This window comes from Conger conger, chromosome 15, assembly GCF_963514075.1.
Source record: "Conger conger chromosome 15, fConCon1.1, whole genome shotgun sequence".
Taxonomy (NCBI): Eukaryota; Metazoa; Chordata; class Actinopteri; order Anguilliformes; family Congridae; genus Conger; species Conger conger.
Genome location: NC_083774.1, coordinates 22,527,695 through 22,552,141, shown reverse-complemented (window position 1 = coordinate 22,552,141; position 24,447 = coordinate 22,527,695). Strand labels below are relative to the sequence as shown.

The 24,447-nt window shown below is 41.5% G+C and overlaps 1 protein-coding gene across 2 annotated transcripts in view; it reads right to left on the bottom strand.

The window, feature by feature from the left end:
• Positions 1-1,279: 1,279 nt before the first annotated feature.
• LOC133111459 (polypeptide N-acetylgalactosaminyltransferase 18-like) overlaps positions 1,280-24,447 on the bottom strand; it is a 76,594-nt gene continuing 53,426 nt past the window's right edge. The window contains exons 7-11 of one of the 2 annotated variants that reach the window (XM_061221835.1): positions 22,169-22,354; positions 20,794-20,931; positions 18,698-18,793; positions 8,473-8,637; positions 1,280-2,500 (exon numbers count right to left, since the gene is read on the bottom strand). In XM_061221835.1, coding sequence (XP_061077819.1) covers positions 2,354-2,500; positions 8,473-8,637; positions 18,698-18,793; positions 20,794-20,931; positions 22,169-22,354 — 732 coding nt within the window. In that variant the 3' untranslated portion in view covers positions 1,280-2,353. Of the gene's footprint in view, positions 2,501-8,472; positions 8,638-17,809; positions 17,944-18,697; positions 18,794-20,793; positions 20,932-22,168; positions 22,355-24,447 lie in introns of those variants that run through there. The other variant, XM_061221836.1, reaches the window with a different exon arrangement.

Sequence of the window (24,447 nt, the reverse complement as noted above, 5' to 3'; positions counted from 1 at the left end):
GGTGGGACGCGTGTCAGTGCTGGTCAGACCATCTGTGTCTGAATGCTACTTTGGAGAGCGCTGACATGGATCTGCAAGACCTGCTAAAACACCCCTGACGGCTCTAGCACTGCGTTACCAGTGTCTGTGAAGAACAGCTAAAGAAAGTAGTGTATTCAGATTGCTCTGTCCGTGTAATGCAGTCAATTTCTAGGCAATATAAATATACATCGCTGGTGCACGTTACACAATCAATGTCCAGCAATTCACATGCTGTAGCTTTGGAATTAAACTGTCAGATAAAATACATATCAGATAATTGAATAAGCATCTTTACTGTGCATAGATCTGTTGGGTCACATGAAAGCACTTTTTTTTCAAGAACTCGGGGGACAGAAAAAAATAAATGAAATAATGAATTAAAGGCAGATGAGACTGCTCTATTAAAATCTTTTTAAATCAGCTCTTGACTTTGGCAGTTAAGGGATTTTCAGTATTCAGTATTCAGGCTTTTCAGGTTATATCCTCAAGCTTTAGAGAGGGGGTATTATTGGTTTCATGACATTCACACCTCTCTAATGAAGTCTGAGCTAAAACAGCAATTCCACTGCTCTAAGTGTGCAGAGATTTATAGCGAGATAAGATTTCCACTTCTGTGCAGCAGTTTTTTTATGTGAAATAAATAAAACCATATTTGCATTTGGACTGTGTGTATGTGTGTGTGTGCGCACAGGCAGGGCAAAGTCACTTCATATTGAAAACCCCCACAGTGCTGATAACTCCGAGCTCAGCAGACAGCTCTGATTCACACAGCCCCATGGCGCTGCTGTCCATGCTGTGTGGCTGTTTGCCCACGGTCGTCATGGTGACTGCAGTATGTCCTGTCTCATGCTGAAATGGCTCTCCTCCTGTTCCACAGTGGTTGATGGCTTCAGGTCCCCTGATCCCCCTGAGGTGGAAGGACAAAGGCTCCATAGTATCAGGCATTATGGGACATGGTGATGACTGCGAACTGGTCATGTTAATAGGCCAGGGTAGCAGAAAAGATATGTGATGAGCAGATATTAGTGGCTGGTATACACGAAGTGTGAGCACCACATGATGAAATATAGATGGGAAATAGAACCAGCAATAACAGCGCTATGCTCAGGTGTGCTCTCTTTGCACAGGTGGTCCCTTTACACAGTGGTGTAACACGGATTCATTGAGATTTCAGTGCGAAAGTGTTATACTACCAACAGTTTTAAAAGCTTCTGTATGCAGGTAATTAAAAAAAAAAAAAACAAAACAACCAAAAAAAAAACAGGAAACCCAATGGATTTTTAATGAAGAAAACAAAATGCATTAAAAAAAACAGAAAACAGAACGTGTTCTCCATGCTTGGTCACTCACTTATTAACTGCACTTAAAAGACCCTGGCTTCACATGAATTTTGAGTCCCTTATTGCAGTGAAAGAGGTAAAATAATCACTTCTGTGCTGAAGCTCAGCTGAAGCTACGAAGTTAATCAACAAATAACAAATGGAGTGCCAACCCCCCTTGAATACTCATTTATACACTTCTGTTTCACATCTCTCCTCTTTAAAAAATAAATTAGAGCTCGAGAGAGAAATGGAACATTCTCTAATAAAAAACACCACCACACTGAGCTATTATCCCTCTCATCAAGTGCCTTGTTTCACCTCATTAAATTAAGCAAGGTCCTTTCTTAAAAGCCATTTCTGCAATTTGTTCACTGGCTTCAGAGGACAAAAAAAACAAAAAAACAAGCAAAAACATCAATTTTGCCAACAGCACTTTTTACTGTCTGATATTATAAATATTTTGATTATTTACATTTAGAAAATAGCTTAAAATCTTCAGTATGAGACATGTCAACATAAGAGCTTTTCCTCAAAACTGTACAGCTTGATTTCTTAATAAACATAACCAACAAACCTGAGACACTAGAAGGGACCAAATACAGCAGGGAACTTAGTAAACTCTTGCTACACAGTAGCAAAGCTATAATCATATGTATCAGAGATTAATGATTGTACTGGATCCAGTCAACACAGAACCAAGGAACTTGCAAAATGTGTACTCTGATGTTTCAGCCTCCAGACTGCAGAGCGGAGAAATCAACGAATCGTGGCCGACTTGTGAGGACATAAATATGGTAAAAATGTCCGACATTTATCTTAATACTTCTTCAGGTGAAACAGAGAGATGTCAAAGAGCTCAAAGTATCACCATACAGTAGATGTGACTTTGGCTCCATTTCCTTGATAAAGAGCAAAAGGAGTTTGAAAGGCCAAAGCATTGCGGTCTCTGATAGTCCTCTCAGGATCAGTGTGGGATGTGGACGGGTCACGACAGGCTGGTCTTAACACGGTCATAGTGAGCCTCCCACCAGCAGGTGCGTGACGGTCCAGCTCTGTCCACTGCACTTCTGCAGGGCCAGCTGGTACCCAAACTCATTATTGCCACTCTCCACCAGCTCCAGGCACCGCCTCGACTTCCTGTTCTGGATGGAGCCTCCCTGGAAAGGCAGAAATGAACACCAGCGTCAGGTTACACCCCAGCCTGGGAAAATGGCCAACAGTGGAGACGGTCCCACACATTTACCTTATGCAGCTGCTCTTTTTTCCTCCAAACCACACCCGTAAATGGTGAAAATGACATGCACGTGTGTTTTAATTATCAATATAAATTACAATTACAATTGCCTAAAAGGGCAGGGAACTGGGTTGTGAGTACACTTTTCAGGTTAGGCACTGCTGTTGTACCCTTGAGCAAAGTACTTAACCTGAATTACTTCAGTAAAAATACCCAGCTGCAATACTGGATCGCACGCAGGTTTTGTAAGTCTCTCTGGATAAGAACATACTGGAACATGTAAGTACAGGCTTACAAACACGGAAGTAATGAAGCTGAAGTGAAGGCTGATGGGAGAGAGCTGTCCCCTCTCAGAAAGAAAGGGACAGTGGATGTTTTTGTTCAGCAAGGTTACAAATATCCCAAATGTACCCTGAAAGTCAGTAATGTTCTCCTTGGGTAAAAATGAGTATGTTTTCCAAGCACAAAAGGTAGAAATGACTCATGTATTTCCGGCTGGGGTGGGGTGGGGGGGTATAATTTTATGTACCTACTGCGATGGGTACTGTCCCTGCGACAAGAATATGTTCCTTTTTAGGCACTTTATTTCTGAGAGTGTACTGATGTTACTGCACAACAGGACAGCTAGGAATTAGGTTCCATTATCTCTCACCCCAGTGCTCCTCTCCAATGCTAACGGCTTAAGAAGGTCCTTTTATCTCCAGCAGGTTTCTGCCCAGGTACCTCAGCATGCTGAGAGCAACCTTAAAGCTTTATTAGCATCAACACACCATTAAGCTTAATGAAGTCACAGTAGAAAAGCAGGAGTCCACAATAAAGATGAAACTTGTCCTCTGGTAACCACGGGGAGAGAAACAGATCGTGGTCTTCTAAACATACCGTGGATGTCTACAAGCTACAAGCTACTGCATTAGGAAGGCTAAAAGGACAGCCCTATTAAGCTGTGTTTCTTATATAGACTGATCAATGTGCTGTGTGTCTCTCTGTACTGATCCATCATGAAAAGAAGTCTGTCATTTTAATTTCTTGACCCACGATGTTATCGAATTTAAAGATATAATAATAATAATAATAATAATAATAATAATAATAATAATCATAATAATATACTGATCCATTCAGTGCAGTCTCTCTGCACCTCCTGTGGCTGCAGTCTGACTCATGGTGAGGGGGCAGGGCTGCAGTGGTCAGATTCTGCACTGTACCCATCGCCCCATTAGGTCCAATACAGGGCCAGCTGTGATGGATGTGACAGATTACTTGTTTTTATCCTCCTGCTTCTTCCTCTGATGTGGTTCTGCGGCTTGGCCATGTAAACCCGCCTTCATTAGGCTGACAGGGAGACTATCAGGGAAGGACAGTGAGTGTCTGGCACAGAGATCGCAATCAATAAGGCACCCAGGCCATCGATCATTCAGCCACACTTTCATCAAGAGAAGCTCAAATTTAATTTCGTTTTATTTTAGGGTTCCATTTGGTCAGCAGACAGTCCCCTTTCATCTACTGTAGTATCAGTCTGAGAGATGCCTTTGAGTGTCTCAAGCTTTAGTTTGCATTAGATAAGAACCGAAAAAGGATTTCCCAGCTAACTTTAATATTGTAGCAATGTTAAAAGTATATAGTTTTGAGAGCATTATGAGGTACATTTCCTGTATATGTGCACACACACAGCCAGAGAAATTGTGAGCTTGGTCTAATCTGTGTAAGGAGGACGAGCGGATTGGGAATCATACCATCAGAGGTTAAAGGGAACATATTTCTCCAGCCAAATTCGCTCCTCGTCCCTCCCTCCTGGTTCTCTTTCATGTCCCAAATGGCAGTTGAGAGCCTGTGCTTTTGCTTTTAATGAGCTAGAAATGAAGGAAGCTTCAAAGTTCAAACTCTCATCAAAGATTCCAATTAGAAACCAAAGTAGCATCCATTTTGCTGTTTATTACATACAGTAAGAGCTAGGCATGGAACTTCTCCGTTCACGAACCAGCCGAGCTCAATTATAGATAAACATGTCAGAGATAAAATCGAAGGCCAGATGTTTGGTTGATGATTTTCGACAGAGTGGCTTTCATAACAGATTCATTTAACTTCTGTCAGAAGCAAGAAGTTGTTTAGTTGTTTTTTAATAATTAAAAATGGTTTTAGCTTGAGTACAATTTAGCTGGTTGGTTTACTGACTGATCGGGTATGTTTAAGCAGTGGTGCATAATGTGATCAGATCAGTAATGTTTAGTTTTCTTAATGAAAGACTCCATTGTAGTCTGTCTTGCTGTCCTTTGCATATGTGTCCAGTAATGCCGTTCAGATAATGTTCTGAAGAATCCAGTACAAAGTACATTATCAACCACAAGCCATCCCTCATGCACAAATGCTAGCAGAGACAGAGAAATTGAAGGTTCCCTTCAGTAAATACATGTGTAAAAGCAACCTTGTACCAGGATAATTACCCCGACCGTGCTCCACTAAACTGGCTCATTTATTCAAACAGGCCAGGTCCAATCAATATGAGTTTATCCCATTCTTAAACAAAATCAATTTTCCATCACTTAAATGGTGAGCAATTCATTCTGCTCAGGAGAAGCCGGTTCTCAACAGCGTATCAGAAACTGTGCTGTACAAAAGAATCAGACAGTTTCCAGGTCCCTGGGTTTGCCTCTTTCTGTAAGTTAATACCACACAGTGGCAGAGGCACTGGGCATGCCAGGAGCTCTCACATCATTTGTGACACAGAGTAATTTCAAACCAAGAAGTATGCGAGTAATAGACATGTAGGCCAAATGTATGTGTATCCAGTACACTATGACATTTATCTGAGATCTTTTTACTTTGCACACTCCTCTACGAGCAAGTGTTCCTGTGTGACGGAGACACTCGACTACGCTGTTCTCAGTACAGTGTGCTGGCCTCTTGTCTGAGATGCATTCCAATAAGGACAGCAAACCAATCTTCTTTGATTTTCAAGTGTGACACCGACCCAGACCTAGGAGTGTGCCAGGGCATTCAGATTTCCTATTGAGCTGGAGTCTCCAGGGGCTGCGATATAAACTCACCAAGGATCAGAGTCGTGAACTTAAGTCCTAACACTGGAGCATAATGTACGAAGAAAAGCAGATAAAGATAAAGACATTTAAAAAATGAATCAGTTAGTGACTGATGTGGACATGCATTAGAGCCAGAGAAGAACATGATGAGTTATTATTAATGAAATCGCCTCAGTCGCATGTCACGCAATGACAGCGAGCGGGATGTGCGTGCAGGCATTATAAATTGCAGAGTGCTGCTCTGTAGGCTCTGAACGATGAGTACAGGGTGCATGCGGTGGATCTGGTGTATCCTGGCACAAAACCAAGCCGGTGGATCTGGTGTGGCGCTCAGAATGAAATTATGTAGGACAGAAAACATGGCAGTAGCTGCCGGAAGGAGACGGGGCCATCATAGCGGGTAAAATAATTAGGGTAAGTGTCTGTTATGGGAGAAGTCATGAGGCTGCGGTGCAGTGGTGAGGGGGACAAACTGTACACGGAGGATTTACACCAAACTTATCCCCCACAGTCCTCTGAACACACGGTAAAAAAAGGTGGCCATATTAAAGGAAAACACCCCTCCTGTGTGTCACTGCATTAAGAGCTGGGAAGTGGCTGCTGTGATGCACTGTGAGCGGTTGCCATGTCCGCACCTCCCTGGGATGTGATAGATGGTGGCAGCGGAGGTTTACATGATGTGCTGGCCCCAGTCCCCTGTCGGGGCTCTCGTGTTAGCGACTGTGCCCCCCACCTTCTGACTCCACTTACAGGGGGAGAAAATATGTATTCAAGGCACGACCGCACTTTGCACGACTCTCCCGGGCTGACTCGAAGGCGTGTGAACATTAATTTCATCGCCGAATGAATTAATTACATTCTCTGCTCTTCACTTGAAATCATCCCAACCATAGAGAACCTGCAGTAATGTACATACACAAATAAAAGTGAAGAGGATGCAGCCACGGTCGCTAACGCTGAAGTATGCTAAAGTGTGTAAGGAAACGAACCTCCTGCCGAGGAAGATTAATTTAATTATGCCCCCAATTTCACAGGCCTGTGCTCTCCGCTATAGCTCAGAGTTATCAGGGTATTTTCCCACTGCTCCGCCAACCAGTAATAAGTTTGATATGATCCTTCGTACCTGAGCATAATGTTGAAGAGCTGAAGTTAAAGTGGAACTGAGGATACGTGGTATTACTCGTTGTTGCAACATACTTTTCCAAATGAAGACATGGTGCAGCTTTATGTAAAGAGTTTTTTTTTTGTCTCATGATTTACTGTTTTATTCACCAAAACTTATAGCTCCTTGAATGCCTGGAACAGGTCAAGGATCTGGTCGCCCTACCCAGTCAGTGCCAAAAAACCACAAAAGAATATATGAATTCTTTAGTAATATACTGCTGTAGCACCCTTATGGATTATAAAGCACTGTACTGAGAGAAGCCTTGAGCTCAGTGCTCACCCAGCGCTTTCCACCCAACCTTCAGTCAGAAAGAAAGACTATTTTTTAGTTGGATCTATTACACAAAACAATGCAATTATTGATTATGTTACAGAGAATATATACAATTTTTTAACAAGGCTATGCCTGCCTACATGTTGCTCTTGATAAAGGTGCCTGTTGGCTCCAACATATTATTAAATCTGCAGCAATACCCTAAAGACTAACTAAGCCACTGACAAAATCGGCCTTAACAATCATATCGTGCAAAATCAGATGAAACACATGCTAAATAAGACAAGTACTAACTTTGGGCTACAAATTCTTTGAGTTCTTTGAGTATAGTACCAAATTCTTTAAATACATCTTATATCTTGTGGGTATATATATTGTTTGGCTATATTGAATATTTTCCATATTCTACAGACTATGCCCTGTTCCTTGTGGGCCTGTACATTGATTATTCTTTCTTGTAGACCTGAAGCTATTTTAGGGAGAAAGAAGGATACATCTGCAGAGTGTTATTTCTAGGATCTTCTGACTGTCCAGGTTCTAAAATGGACCCATAAACCCCCACAATGACCTTTCAGTTATTTAAATAATGGCATCTGTTATGGAGACTCCTCTGCTCTTATTGACACAGAGCATGCATGGAGACCGGTGGTAGAGCTATGGGGGAAGCAAAGTGGGATACATGTGGTTGGTTGGGTCAGACCCCAAACCCCCAACTCCCCATAAATTCCCTTTAATGTATTAAATGCTTGGGTTTAAGAATTCTACGAAAACTTCACTCTTTCTCACTGCTGCCTGTTACTTCAGCACACAGAGAGAGAAGTTTTTCAAGGCTGAACAGATTTAAGGGAAACTTTGCGATCAAAGCATAAGGGAGTTGACAGTTGAGGGGGTACTGGACGTCTTCTGTGCAAATACAAGATGGCTAGTTAACTACGCTAGTTCTGTAGCAAAATAGCTTTTTAATGATTTTAATTGACCTCAATATTAAGATTGATGGAGAGCGCTGACATGTTATGTTGTGTGTATGTGTGGGAGGGGGAATTGTGCTCAGAAAACTGGGAAAGCAGCACATTTCTGCATTGCCCAAAACTGGGGGTTTGGGGAATGCTTAAGCAGAGTCCAGCGGACTGTGCTGTTTCTCATACACGGGTGACATCCCAGGAGGAGCTCTGTAATGAGAATGGAGCTGGTGGTGCAGAGCGCTGAACCATACGGCTTCCTGCACCGGACTCCTCCCTCTCAGTCACAGGCGGGTGGGCCTTCAGTCCGTGTCAGAAGACGGATAGGAGTTTCTGCTGTCCTGAGCACAGTGGGGGAGATCATTCAACCAGAATAGGGGCCAGAACAGACAGGTGTTTGGGAAGTCCAGGCACGCCCGAGGTGTTTTTTTTTCCGGCAGAAGTGTGAGATGGAGAGGTTTACCTGAGTAAAGAGCCAGTACAGCTTCATTCGCTTGGCTTTGGCATAGCTGCACTCAATGAGGCGGGGCCTGCTGTTCACATCCACCAGGCACTTGTTGTCATCGTCGTCGATGGTGGGGCTCAAGACCCCTATGTGTAACTGCTGAGTGCTGGTGTAGTACACATTCTGGAAAGACACAACATACGACCGTTTACTGCTCCATTGTGGAACATTCTAGAAAATCTCAGCAGGAAATGAAACCCTATTTACACTATAGATGAATTAATAAGTAATTATACTATACATTTTATCTTTAGCTGTAAACATGTGTATGCTGACTTTATAGTGAAGCATTTTAATCCATGACATTATTTAAACATTTATGAAATTTTGGTATAAAAAAATTGGTAAGAAACTAGCCCTGCCCCAATCATGATGTCAGTGTGCCCTTTCCTGGGTACCTCTACATCATACTGATATCAATCAAGATAGAGTTGGACAATTGTTAACACCATAAATTTTTGTTTACGTTTAGCAGGTATTTTCACAGTTGGAAAGCCAGCTGTTACAGATGCAAATGAGATAAACACACCTGCACAATTGCGTAGAAGGCAGAGATGTTATTATTTCTGAAAAATAATAGATATCTACAAAAACATTGCTAAAAATAAATAAATAAATAAAACACTGTCTGACAACTCATGGTGAATATGTAATTTTGAAATGTGCTGGAGTTTGAAACAAATAATCTTTTTGCCATTGTGGGAGCTGGAATTTGTAAGAATGTTGTGCCTTTGGGGATACGGCTTTAAGCACTCAACGGTCGAAGCAGTCAAGGTGTTACTACACACAGGAACACATTACCCAGGCAGACACTGGAGAATAGCCCTTTATGTGCAGAGTGGCATGATGCATTTACTGAAAAAAAAAACACAATTGCCCTTGTATAATAGCTTTTTCTAATCACCACAAGAAGGTAACTTTTAAGGGCATTCAAGGACAAGTATGAATCTGTACGAATCCATTTAAACAGCAGACTCATGTAAACAGCACCCTCTTGCATGTTTCTAGTGTCATATAGTACCAGTGTTTACCAAAAGTGTATAACAAACTGTCAACGTTAAGCCCAGTACACCTGCACCAGTGTATACTGAATGGTAAAGATTAACTGCAACGTATCAGCGTATAATGAATGGTCAACATTAAGCACAGTTTTAGCGTCCTCCTCTTTACCTTTTAAAGAGCCATGTTTAAAAGGGGTGTTTTTGTTTTGGGTGATCCCTCATCAATCACTATTTTCTTGTTCTATACTCTGTAATATGGGCAATTATGTATTTATATAAAAGATTCACATCCAAAGGACATTGGACCTTTTTCAGAAGGTAAAAGGGCATAGTAACCCGGGCCTCTGGTAGGTTTTTCACATTTCCAGGCTGTAAACTCACATCCCCCACAAGTCTCTGCACTCACACACTTTTGATTCTGTCTTTTGTATCTGTGGGTATTTTTTCCCAAATGCACTAGGGCTTCAGACCCAGTGCTGATACCATGGTGCTTGCTTATGAGCATTCATGTAATCCAATAAAGATATCACAGATGGCTAAGATGGCAAATACAAATGGACAGTGATGTTACACAATTCTTTACATTGTTGGATGAGCATGAAGTAAGCCTGATTGACACTAGGAAGGTCGGAACTTTTTATTACCCATAACCGCCAACCCTGACACCCAGCTGCATAAGGCTGGTCCAGCATTACAGCATTGCGTTTTTTAGCCCACCTGCTTCAAGGTTCGACACACTGTGCCTTCAGGGGTGCCCTTCTGCACATAACTTATAAACAGCGGTTAGCTGTTGAGCATTCGTGGTTTTGGTTAGCTTGAAAGAGTCTGTCCATTATCCTCTGACCTCTCTCAATCAGATTACTGACTGCAATGCGAGAATGGAGCACTTAAAATCATAGAAGAAGAGCCATTGTTAATTTGAATGAGAACTGATGTTCCAGATCCCAGACGTCTATATAATGGAATACTCAGTCAAGGCTGCTCACAGCACCATTAAAAACCCTTACTGAATAACGGAATGCTGTTAAAATGCTGTTAAAAAGCTGCAAAAACTGTCAGCATATTATGTTAAAATTCTACGAGGAAATTTTTTGCCCAGTTTGTCTACTTTTATGATTTGCGGAAATAACATTTTCAGTTACCCTGCCTAATGAAAATAAATACGAATATGAATGTTTCTAGTCTGAAATGATATCAGGGTTCATGCTGTATCTTGTTCGCTTAATCACCTTGTTAATACATATTTGCATATTTTCACATTTTCATTATAATTACTGGATGTTTTATTTAATAGATACATATATTACAGTCTATCTACAATTTTCTTCATATGAACCAAGGACAATGACCAGCAGAGAATTCCTTGTTTATACCGTAAGTCCCTGCTTGGAAATGAAATGGTTTAATATCTAATTTTCTATAAATTAATGAATTTATATGAAGGCTTTAAAGCAGAAACAAGGATTTTCAAAGTGCCCACAGTATCTGTCCAATTTCAAAACTGGTCCAAACCTAACATCCCGAGATCCAAATATATTTCGTTTACCAAAGCTGCGTCTTGTTTATTGCTATCTCCAAGTGCAGACCGCATCCCTGGGCTATGTTTTTGCATTTCCAATAAAAAAAACAAAGTTGTTCAATCACAGGGCAGAATCCCTTCGGCCCTCGTTTTTAAAGGCAGTTGACTTATTTAGAGACACAGCGGAAACGTCGGGGGCTGGAGGGGCACTTGTCTCAGCTGTGCGTGCAGTCCTGCTGAGACAGAACCGCTGTGTGGCAACGGGACCACGTCAAGGAGCGGCAGGAGACATTACCCCGCTCCTACTCTTCGTCCCAGAGCCTCTGTCTGTAAGGGGACGGGCAAGCAGGGAGTGTCTGCGGCGACTCTGCTCCCAGTGCAATTGGGGTCACGGCGCGCTGGTTTCATTCAAGAAAAAAATCATTCCAGTACCAACATTAAAGCACATCGTTTGATGGTGTGTGCAATATCTCTGTCCTTTGAAGTCCCTAAGTATATTAAAAAAACATTGTTTCAAACCATAATTTTGTCTGCAGTGATTGTATTTGAGTGACGCAGTTGAAGTTTCTCTTTTAGGGCAGAACACTTTCTATAAAGTGATAAAAACCACTTGAGAGATGCTGTGCCATTTCTTTGTACCATTGAGAGAGCATTCTTCAGTTAGCCTTGTTGGACAGATGGAATTTCCTTTCAATTTATATATTATCAGTTTAAGTATGGAGGGCACACTGGGACACCAAATGTTTGGTCAACTTCTCCCGGTGAATGACCAAAGGGGAAAATCAGATCCCACGGCAGTGTTCACAGCTATGCAGGGCTTCAGCAATGCACTTTTAGCAGGGTAAAAGCTGATGGTACAGGCAACATCAGGTACCTGTACGTCACAACCCACCCCCCTGCTTCACTGCCCTCCTTTGGCTACACATAACCACGAGCATCAAATTTAGCCTACTGGACTGCTAAGGGAACTGTCCCTTCATACCTTCAGAAGGTCATCTGACCATACACCCCAGCCAGACCTCTCTGTTCGGAACGTCTGCCCCTCTCTGACCCCACACTTCCCGGTCCTGTCTGTTTGTTCAGGCCCTTCGGTGGGGGAATGAGCTTCCCACAGTGATCAGATCAGAGATGTTAGCCATCTTCTGAGAGACTGAGCATCCATCTTTTCAGACTGGGCCTCGACTCCTCCATCCCAAATCTGTCCCCAACTCTACTTAGGCCTGATTAGGTGTAATATTATTTTAATATAATTTTTTTGTTTTCAGAGAGATATATATATATATATATATATATATATATATATATATATATATATATATATATTTTTTTTTTTTTGTCTTATTCAAACATAATGTAGTTTAATGCTCTTTCAGCTAGTTTTGCTCCTATTTTGTATAACTTAGTTTAATGTTCCATATGGTAACTGACAAGGTTATTTGCTTCCTGTCAGCTTTGATCAGTCTGGCCCCTCTCCTCTGACCTCACTCATTAATAAGGCTGAACTGCTGCTCAATGGATGTTTTTTGTTTTTCACACCATTCTCTGCAAACTCTAGAGACTGTTGTGCATGAAAATCCCAGGAGATCAGCAGTTTCTGAGATACTCAAACCACCCTGTCTGCCACCAAAGATCATTCAAGTCACTTAGATCAATTTTTTCCCCCATTCTGATGGTTGATGTGAACATTAACTAAAGCTCCTGACCCGTATCTGCATGCTTTTATGCATTGCACTGCTGCCACAAATTGGCTGATTAGATAATTGCATTAATAAGTAGGTGTACATAGGTGTTCCTAATAAAGTGTGCAGAGTGAGAGTATATATGCAATATTGTTGAACATGAAATAGAACTCTCCTTACAGTCTGTGGAGTTTATAATGCTATAGCAGAAAAACTTCAGTGAAATGTACTTTACGGTCACTGTTAAGATTGTATTTTATGTTCTGAAGAGCCCATCACCTTTACCAATATACAGAAATGCTGCTTTCAGACAGGCTCCAGTTATCGACTGGAGGGATCACTGCTGTTGCACTTATGAAAACACCAATGGCCTGCTGGAGCTCAGTTAATTAAAGTTTCTCAGAAAAGAATAATTCCCAAAAGCAGACATTTTGTCCAGTCTTTCATTAAATTAATCAATACATTCCAGGCTCACTGGAAATCGCCCAGACCTAAATCAATGTTTTATTTTCTGTAGAGGTGTGCCAGCAAATTAAAAGCTTCAGCTCATGCTTGTGTGATTCAGCGTGTGCCTGTGCAATTCTCTTCATGGAAGCACCGGAGTGTGAATTCTGCACTCTGCAAATGGAGCACTTCAATCAAAGGTACACAAAGCTGATCTTCCATTCCGGCAGAACCCACCAATCGAGGAAATTCTGATTCACTTTTCCTGCCTTTATACAGCTCTCCCCACCGCAAGGTTTCTTCTGACTGCAATGGAGCTATTTTCAGGGATTAAAGGAAAGAATTTCAAGCATGTCCAAATGAAAATGTATTTCCCGAAAATTGATCGCAATGTCAAACTGACTATTTTTGGAGGACATTGAATTGACTGTGGATTTGGTTGCTGGTCTGCAATTTTTTTTGCTGTCCACAGTGATGAAAGAAGGATAGCAAAGACTTTTATGAGATCGTTACTGTGGTTGTAATGTCAGAGAACCGAGAGAGAATATTAATGACATAGGCATGAGGTGCAGAGCCAAAACAACTATTGTGGGTCAACAACATCTTTTGATCTGACAGTTCTGTAGCTCTTCCCATTGTGATGGATGACAAGGGGACCAAGTTTTTCAATCCTAGTGAAACAGGAGGTGTGGGAAGACCACAATACAGTTCCTTAAGACTGAGATGAACTTATGTAATAAGCAGAATTTAACCACATGTTTAAGGGATAATCATATTCGAATAAAAGTATGTATTTTTCCAGTATGCTTGACCAAATAACAGCTTACTATCGGTGTTATTTATACAGTTCTTTCAGGGCACTTTGATCCACTTTAGAGGCTCAGCTAATGCAAGCTTTGATCTGAATCTCTCCACTCAGGTAACAAAAAGATAACTTTACTACAGATTGATTTTTGGAATGTGTGGAAGTGTGCGAGAAGCACTGTTCCATGTTCTGAGGCAGAAGGTTCATGCTGAGCAGTTTAGGTTAACAGAAAGCCCCAATGTTCCTCACAAAATGCAATCCAGTCAGACAACAGAGTTGACCGCTCTCATCTTGTACCCTCCAATCAGACAGCAATCTTCATCCATATCCACACTGAGCATCACCAATTACAGAGCATCATTCTTCACCATCAATCAGTTATTACACAATCCTAGTCTCAGCCTGTGGCGGGATCTTAAAAGCAACTGAATCTTAAACAGAATGTAAATCCAGATGTCAAAGCTACTATTTTAGACAAAGCACGCATCCACAAGTTGGTGCAATTTGTAAGTGTTTTACTCTGCCTCTGGGATACTTTCACTCAATAAAAAATAATTAAGCTCAACTTTTCTGAAGAACCAGGTAAGAACAAAAAGTTTCCAAAGTGCTAAAGCTATAAAAGGACTATACTCTCCAATCATGCAACTGAAACTCAAAAAATGTCTTGAAGTGGAATAACGGGGAGATGATTATACACCATAGAAACCTTACAGTGGAATAACGGGGAGATGATTCTACACCATAGAAACCTTACAGTGGAATAATGGGGAGATGATTCTACACCACAGAAACCTTACAGTGGAATAATTTGGAGATGATTCTGCACCAAAGAAACCTTACAGTGGAATAATGGGGGGATGATTTGAGTGCAGCATTAAGAACAATAAGGTCCCCAGTCACTATGGAGAAATATAATTGGGTTCTCCATTTTTGTGGAGGATAACATTTACTGCACAAGAGCTCCACATTTGTATTATCCGAACATAATGCATCATTGAGCAAATGACTGCACAGGGTACATCCATTGAAAGCCATGGTTGATGAATTGCACACTGCTCCCAATCACAGAATAATCCCAGTGCAATTAAGGCAGTAAGTACAGTGTACTGTATAGCTAATAGTCTCTCTCTTTCTCTCTCTCTCTCATATACACACACAAACACACACACACACACACAAACTCAAACTACAGTGCAGTAATATGCATGTGCCTCAGATGCTGAGAGCAGTGAACACAACGACAGGACTGGGAGATTGCTGATGCATCAGGAGCGCAATCCCTCACCTTCTGGTCTAACAAGGTACCTCAGCACCTTCCTCCCTAACAATGGGCTAATCTAACGAGGCAATTTATCGCCCATCTCCCTAACAATCGGCTAATCTAACAAACTCATCGCATCCACTTCCCCCATCTGGCACTGAGAGTTTCAGCCTGTCCACTCTGATCACTCTCCACAATGGCTGAGGATAAATCAGGAAGAGTAGCCCATAAGCAGAACAGGCCCATCCGCACTGGCAGCAGAACCGCAGTACTTAACCCTGAAGTCACACAACGCCTTTGAGCCAATTACTCAGTGATGCACAGTAATGGCCATTCTGCAGGATGTGCAGATAAAACTGTTCTGTGTCTCAGCCTCTGCCCTTTTCCCCATGTGTTTATGAAGATAGCAAATTTCATCTGAAATCTATATCCCCAGTCCTGTGAAAGTGCGCTGGCAGGGACAGCAGAAGAGCAATTTTGAATGGCTGCCTTTCCCACTGCATTTGCCACAGATAGAGCCCAGAGTTCACCAGGTTAAACAGCCTGCAATTCAGCCCTCCAGTGGCAAGATGGCAATAGAGCCCCCAGGTGACGCTGTCTTCCAGGGGATTCGTTAACAATCATCCGAGTGTGGTTCCTGTTTAAACTCAACAGGGAGCCACTACAGTTCACTATTGATCCATGGAGCAGTGCTCACAATTATTGCCAATAATTTAAAACATTTTGCTCAGTAGTATTCATGATGGAAGCAATTATATAATAATGTTAAGCAATAGCAAAATATGAGTTGCTGACTGGTAATTTCAGGATTTGACTCCATCTCAAGAGGAGTATGGAAATGTTCAATGTGAAATATTAAACCATTCCGATGATTGTCAAAATAATGACAAAAGTAATGCAAAAAGTATTTAAATGTGTGCCTAATTACAATGACCATGCTTTCCTGTCATTTATAATGCTTCATTATGGTTCCCAATAAACAATTTTTATACAGTACTCAGGGATTAACATTGTGTTGAGAAAGCTTTCAGTTTAAGCAGATAAATGACCCATCTTACACAGTGAGCCAAAAGCCTATTAACTGTCATTTTCTTTTCCACTGTCAGAGTGTTTACATCCATTCTCTTAATGTGATGGGTTGTTACACTGTAGCACACTCATTAAGATTGTCTTCTTATCTGATCAATGACTGCTTCATCAGCACTAATTACATTGTTGTGTGTCCAACTGGAGCAGCCATGGACATGACAGAACTGCATTACTGGCTGCAAATCCAGAGCAGTTATATAAACCAGTCAAAGAAAATTGACAAGAAAATTGAAATGCCTGAAATTCTGCACTTTTGGAGCAATGTTCTGTTTCATGACAATTACTGTGCTTGAAATAATCCACATTGAGGAAGAAGATGTGGAGATTTACTGTGATACTGAAATACACCAAACAGAGCACATCCGTTTTCCCTGAGATATGGGCTGCATCTGTCTGGCCCTTTGACCCAAATAGAACAGCTGCGTACCGAACGGTCCCAGGTTACATTAAATTATAATGTCTCCTCGCACCCGGGGCCAGAGTGCAGAGCTGCTCCTCTCATGGTATTAACTGCTAACATCTGTCAGTAAGACACAGTGGCCACTGTGCAGTCATACGTACATTTTTAAACCTAGTAAAGTCAGCTTACCAGAATAAGTCACATTGACACTTTTTTAATGAGCCAGTAAATGAAGCAATCAGTAGATTTTCTATGGTAATTGATATTTTTTAATATACGACTACAGAAAGATTCTTAAAAAATGACTAAATATTTAAATGCATAGATTGATAATATTCATAAAATATATACATGGCATATGAAAAGCACAAACTGACCTGCCCTACACCTGTCAGGTATTGTTCCTGCTTATTCCTCATTCTCTCAATGCTCTGGGGTTTCCCAAAACATGTCGTAGCAGTAAGAATGTCTTGAAGTACCTCTTCAAGACATTTGCTAATTTCACAAGTGTTTCCCAAAACACTGCTCAAGTAGTATATGAAATTGTTATTTTTAGTATAGCATGTGCCATGTTAAATACCTTTCAGCCTTCGTACTGATAGAGGACAAATACATTGCCTATACATTTTTGTTGATTAAAAAGGCTATTCAAACCACCTCAGTAAATTGGGTAGCCAATTGTCAAATTTAAATTATTGTAACTCTATTTTACTCTATTTTACTCCTGAAAAATTGTCATGTTTTGGGAAAACGCACGTTAAGACTTTAAAAACTTTCTGTCTTTTCTGTCTTTAAATTGTGTAGATATTATCTTGTGCATTTTCAAGACACGACGCTATCGGGAAAGTCACTCCTGACTGAGAAAGCAGCTCTGACTTCTGCATATACTATAGTCCCTGCAACACTATTGTATGTAAACTATAATCCTTGTATCTCTGTCTAATGACTGCTTGTCAAAGAACTTTAAAATGCTTTTTCCTGCTTTATGGACTTGATTAAAGGAAGTATCTTTTGTTGTTAGTCTCAATGCATATGAAGATGAGATTCCGTCAGACCACTCTAAATCTGGTTAGCAATGCCTCTAAACTTTCTGAAAAGCTAAGCCGGCAGTAAGAACATCATATTGTCATGGATTTATTAACAACTTCCTGATGCAGCAGCGAGTCCCAGGACATCTCTTAATCCTATATAACCCTGCTCAGGATACTCTGCTACGACGGGCAAACAGGACCTATAAACAAATAAAAGCAATTTAAAAGCCTCTATTTGTGAAAGAATATGACACTAAATGTATCTGAAACCCAAAATCAATCTTTCTTTAGCCTTCCTTTATTACTTTTGTCGGTACTGATATTGTATGTGGATGGAGCTGTCGGTTGGTATTTGATACTAGGCAAATTAAGTGCCTAGCAGGGCTGAATTCTTTTCATAATGTTGTAACCTGGAGTGATCTAGGCTTATCCTTATTAACTAGATTAGTAGATTATAAGATTATATTAGTATCCTTATGAAGTAGATTAGACTATAATAACACATCTTTAATAAATTAATAAATTGCACATTTAATAAATTATAACATTTAAATATTATGCTGATATACCTGATACAAAATATGACTGATGAGCTCTGGGTAGATTTGACCTAATTTAGACATTTCCATAAGAAATTACACATAATTGCCTTTTAAGCATCAGGCCACCAAGAGTAGAATCACTCAAAATCACTAAAGGTGTTTGGAAAAAGATTAGCAATTTGACCCTTCAGTTCATGAGGCAACACAGCAGGTTGTGAGTTCACATGTATACTCCAGGTAGCTGGATGAAGTCAGCCTTCATACACCGGGTTCAACCCTGTGGACATCTGGCTGAGTAACAGTGGGCCCTGTGGCACAGACTGAGGCCCTGTGTTGGGGGGGTTGTGGAGATGGTAATGTGGGGGTTCAGCAGTGTGGGGATTAGGGGATTAAGGGGTACTGAGGTACTGACCTGAGGGGTCATCCCGTGACAGATGTAGAGGATGGGGACGTTGTCAGTGTCAGGCCCCTGGTCCAAACACAAGTCACTCTTCAGCGAGTTCTTCAGCTGCATGAGACAGTCACGGGAGAAGAGCAGCAGTATGAGACATAAAGGAACACGCCTACGGAAAACCATCTACTGCTTACACGTCTCCTGGTGTGACCCTTACACATGTCTCCTGGTGTGACCATTATACACCTCTCCTGGTGACTATCTGACCCTTCCACAGTTCTCCTGGTGACTGTGTGACCCTTCTACACACCTCCTGGTGAGTGTGTGACCAAAATAAAGGTACATTCCAATGAGAAGCGATAGGTCCAAGAAAATAAATGCTCTGTGTAGTTACTGTGCATCTTGACTGTGTCTAAGAAAAAGAATTAAAAGCTCACTCACAGCAGCTGGCCATGGGAGAGGAAAACAATTGTTCAGCAAACATAACTTCACTTTGATTTAGGAAAGACGGGCATAGCATGGACTGTAAATTCAGATATTCAGAGCGCATATTTCCGCCACACCAGATGCCTGCATTTGCATGAAGCAGGAAAACATCCTGTGACAGTGAATGCAGGGATAATGATTTCCTGTGAAATACTGGTGGCCCGTAGCTCAGAGCAGTCTGCTGGAATGCCACAAATGCTGCTCATCAAACAAACACGGGTGTCAGTGAGCAGGGGACGCACGTTTACAATCTTACTACAACAGACCGACACAACTTTGATTTTGACAAATAGAGCTGCGTTGCAACATAGTTGAGTTACATTCTGCATGCAGAATTTGTGAGCTGTATTTAAGGGAATTACGAGAAGGTTTTATTTATTTGGCTGGGTGATTGATCATAAAGAGCAGTGGTCCTTGTACAGCGGTGACTGAATGTAAAGAGTAGTGGTGATCGATTGCATTACATTTGATGGACAGAACTTGATTTTGCGAAATAAAACTGCATCATGACATTGTTACAGTAAGTTGCAAGGTTTTAGGTGTGGTTGCGTTGCTGAGGCTGGCCGATAGATTAGAGAAGAGCAGTGGTGATTGTAAATAGCACCAGTGACTGTGCGGAGAAGTGGTGTTTGAGTATAACGAGCAGTGGAGAAACTCCCACCTCAACTCCTGCCATTGGACAGGTCACATTCCGAGGGCTCTCTCCTTGATTTTTGCCCATCAAGGGAAATGCAGGTTTTGGTTGGCAACTGCAATTTTGAAACTGTGCAGATCTTGACGATGTCATCACCCGTCTGGGATTGGCTGCTCGTCAAATGCATGGCAAGCGCGGTTATTTTTGGACCCCACGTTGGCAGCTAGGTTTTTAATAAGGCTGACCCATTTCTATCTTTTAATTGCATCAGTGGAAGTACACAATATGAAATCAAACAGGGAACCAAGACTGCTGCGGCAGCAGAGATTATTCAAAAGCGCAACTGCAACAAGCGGACATGTTAGCATTTTACATGAAAATGAAATATGAATAGAGCTGGTGGGCTAACAGCTGAATGCAGCACTATCCTGTTTTCTGTACAGGCAGAGCCTGATTCACACATTCCACCTACAAGACGGCGTACGTACTGCAAACACACCTTTCTGTATCATTTGGAAAGCTATCTATACTATTAATGGTCTGTATACGTCAGGCACATCTGTGTGTAAGATAACAGTGTTAAGATCATAGTTTTCTCCCAGCGCAGGAAATCTCCAAGAACTTTTGACTTCAAACTTCTATTGTGGTGCTTGCTAAGCCTTCACATTTTGTGGAAGAGGACAGAGACAAAAATCTGATTATAATGGGCCCTCAATAATGGAAACCATTTGCTATTAAGAAGAGCACTGCATAGCAATGTCTCCCACTCCATAGGCGATAACAGTGAAGGTGCAGAAGTATAAATCTCACCACTGCATAGGCGATAACAGCGAAGGTGTAGAAGTATAAATCTCACCACTCCATAGGCGATAACAGCGAAGGTGTAGAAGTATAAATCTCACCACTCCATAGGCAATAACAGTGAAGGTGCAGAAGTATAAATCTCACCACTCCGTAGGCGATAACAGTGAAGGTGTAGAAGTATAAATCTCACCAATCCGTAGGCGATGGTGTCCATGTACATCCTCATCTCAGAGTAGATGTTCACCAGGTACCAGCGGAATGTTTTGCACTTCAGCCTCTTTCTCAGGGCCTTTCTCTCAGAGATATCCCCAATGTCAATGCCCGAGTCCTGAGCACAGAAGCACACACACACACACACAAATATAGAATTATACAATGTACTGTACAGCAACCAGCTCAGCCAGACCACGCCCTCTCTTGTACTGCAGCTGTGCAGCTCAGTCAGGCCAGGCCACGCCCTCTCCTGTACTGCTGTAAAGCTGTAGCGAACAGCCATGTTCAAGGATAGCGCAGACCCCAGCAAAGCCAGGAGAGTCTAATTTTCTGGTGGATGCAATGCATGCTGGGACATTGCAGTGGCAATTAGACATTACAAGGAGCTGTGGCTAAAGTCACGAGTGCATAACCAAAAAGCAGCAACGCGTCTGTTCCTTAATAAGGATTAGTAACACCCATGTTTATTGATGAGGACTGAGGACAGGTATGTTTCTTAATGAAGAGAGATTCAAATTAGCCACACTTATGTTTCTTAATGAGGAGAATGTCAGATGAGGCAAGACAGCATCAGTTCAGCAGGACTTTCATTGATAGTGATTAATGTTTTAGGAGTCATGTAGGTTTCTCTGCTTTGAAACAAATAAATGGGTTTTTCTGACTCATCTCCTTCCAGTGAGGCTGCGTGTTTGTAACAGACAGCTAAATGAAAGCAGATGCCAGTCCAACGCACCTGCTTGGATGTGTCTAACATCATATCTGCCCATTTGATAAGCAACAAGCACTGTCAGGAGGATGGAGTGTGTGACAGCTATTCGCCCATCAGACATTTTGACAGTGAGAGAAAAGCAAGCCAGCTGTCAATGAGGGATCACTGAGATCTCTTCAATATGCAGTGCACCTGCAGCACAAAAGGCTCTGATGCTTCCAATAGTGAGCACTCTGGAGAATTTTGAAACTATGGCCAATACCACTGAAAAAAATATGGCCAACTCTAATAGCCTGACAGGGGAATTTAGATTTAGCATATAAAGGGATTTCATTCCACCATTAAAAACAAAACCCTTTTCAAAAATCCAATATAGATCTCGTAGCAGATTTGCCATATTGGTTGATTGAGATACAGCACATTATTTACTGGGAAATTTGAAATTGTCACATGCATCAGAACATGCAGACATAATTGAAACAGAGACACACTAAGAGAAGAGTGCATAGGGCTACTATACAGATTTGCTCCTTTAATAGTCTACACAGAGCTTCTCCATTGCACACTAGTCTCCAGAAAGCTACTACAGAGACTTTCCCATTGCACAACATGTGTCCCAGTACACTCTTGATGCAGAACTCACTTTTTGAGGAATGTTCCAGGCCATGTAGACGTGACTCTTGAACTCATCCATCCAGACCTCGGCCACCCGCAGAGCATTGCGGCGCATGTGGGCAGTCAGGTCCTCGGTGTAGGGCTTGTGAGCGCGCTCAATGTGGGCGATCCGGGCGCAAGGCAGCACCTCCACACTGCCCCCACACTGCCACACCTGGTATTACACACACTGATAACTACAAATGCACACATAACATCCAAGTACAGGTATTCGCAAGATCCCCCTGGGACAAGCAGAGCCAGAGAAAGTGCCTCCTTTAGAAGGATGGTAGCAATGTACCCTCTGATACAAAGCTATGGCATATTATCATTAGCATACATTATGCAAAGCCTCTCCACGCTTAATGTATGGTGCACCTCAAAACAGTGTGGGATCCTGACAGAGACGGTTGTCAATAAAGCCTCTCAGCCAAAATGTGTCACAGAGGAAGTCAATTTCAAGCAGTCTTAGAGATCTCGTGCACAGAGTGAGGACTCCATCTGGCCACAACAAACCCAGAGCACATCTCTGGATAATTACTGATCTCCCTGGAGGATCCAATGTAATTAACTTTGAGTTCCCCAGCAATACATTCTCCACCCCCTGCCACCACAAGACAAGAGCAATCAGCTAGCACGAGGCTCTCAGGCAAATCTAAAGGATTCTTGAAAACTACAAAGTTTCAAAATGAGCCTTTTCAACTTAATAGAACACAACACAGACCAACTCCTTGCACTCATAATTTAGCAGCACCATTTTCCTCAGAGATCACATTACTTTAAACTATCAAGATTTAGATTTGCTGGAAATTGCTGACTTTTACGAAAAAATGCATGGGACCCGTGGGGATGGCTTGGCTGATGAAAAACATTTTTTCCTTTTACAGAGATATAGCTGATGATTCAAAACTAAAGAAACATGGATTACTTTGTGCAAAGTGCTCAAAATTTTAAAAGTAATCCGAAGTATTTTCCTATGACAGGAGAAAGTTAAAAGAAAATTAAAGAAGAGATTAAATTAAAATATGAAAGGAGTATTGCGTTATAAGACTATGGATATTGCTGATACCCTGATATTTACTTTGTTGAGGGTTTTACAAGAGAAGAGGTTTTCTACAGTTATATGTAACAAACACCATTTTAGAGGATGCTGAGATGAGGGTTGTAGAAGTAGTGGAAAAAAATGACAAAACGCTAAGACAAAGAAGGCCAGAAACCCTCATATCCAAGAGTTTTCAAAGAGCTAGGGGCGACATCTATAAACCACTGACAGGCATTTTCACACACACTCTGAAAACTGGAGAAATACCTGATGACTGGAAGAAATGTAATATAATATCATATAATATAAGGGGGTTTTGCAGGGCAAGGTCATGAAGAGTTCTTTGAGGAAGTTAGACAATATTTGGAGCCAAATCAGGCTTAAGATGGGCTTCCTAAGCATTTTATACAGTAAGTACCACATGAGAAACCCAGGGTCTAAATTAAATCAGGACCAGTGTGTCCCCTAGATTTCTTTTCAGGCCAGGTGGTTGGCCCCTCAAGAATTACAAGATATTTCAGCTTTGATTTTTTTATGAAATGAATGTGGAAAATTCAAATTTAAGACAGTATTTGTGTGAGAGGCAAAATATTAGAAGGTGCTACATTTGAAAAAAGACTTGGGAGTAGTAGTTCTAAATCCTATCAGGAGCTAGGCATTGCGCTGCAGCAGTAAAAAGGCCACCAGGATACTGTATATAGCTAGAGAAAACTAATATAACCCAAAGGAGAGTTACTGATATTTTTTAATGCCTTTGTCAGATGACACTTTGGGTACTGTGTGCAGTTCTTGGCTACACAAGCTTGTGAAAAGCACAAAGAAAGGCTCCTGGTATGATATGATACGTTTATGAGGAATGATTTAAGATACATGGGCAAAGGTGGAAATCAGCTAAAGTTAAATTCTGGACAAATATCAAGGCCTTATTTTTTAATAGGGGTGTTAATGTGCGGAGCAGCTTCCCAGGCCGTGTAGCAGAGGCTGAGACGCTGGGAGTCTTGGCTTGACACAGTGCTGGACGCTCTCTAGTTGGGGCTGGAGGTAGAGTAAATCATGAGCCCGGCTGGACTGAATGGCCTGTTCTCCTCGTGATGTATTCTTATCCTTACCCTGACCGCCCTGCACACATCATTACATATTTTTACATCCTTACATATTGTTAATAAACTTTCGACAAAGTGATATGGTTTGGATAACTTGTGAGCACACGGTCACTTTCCTCCCGG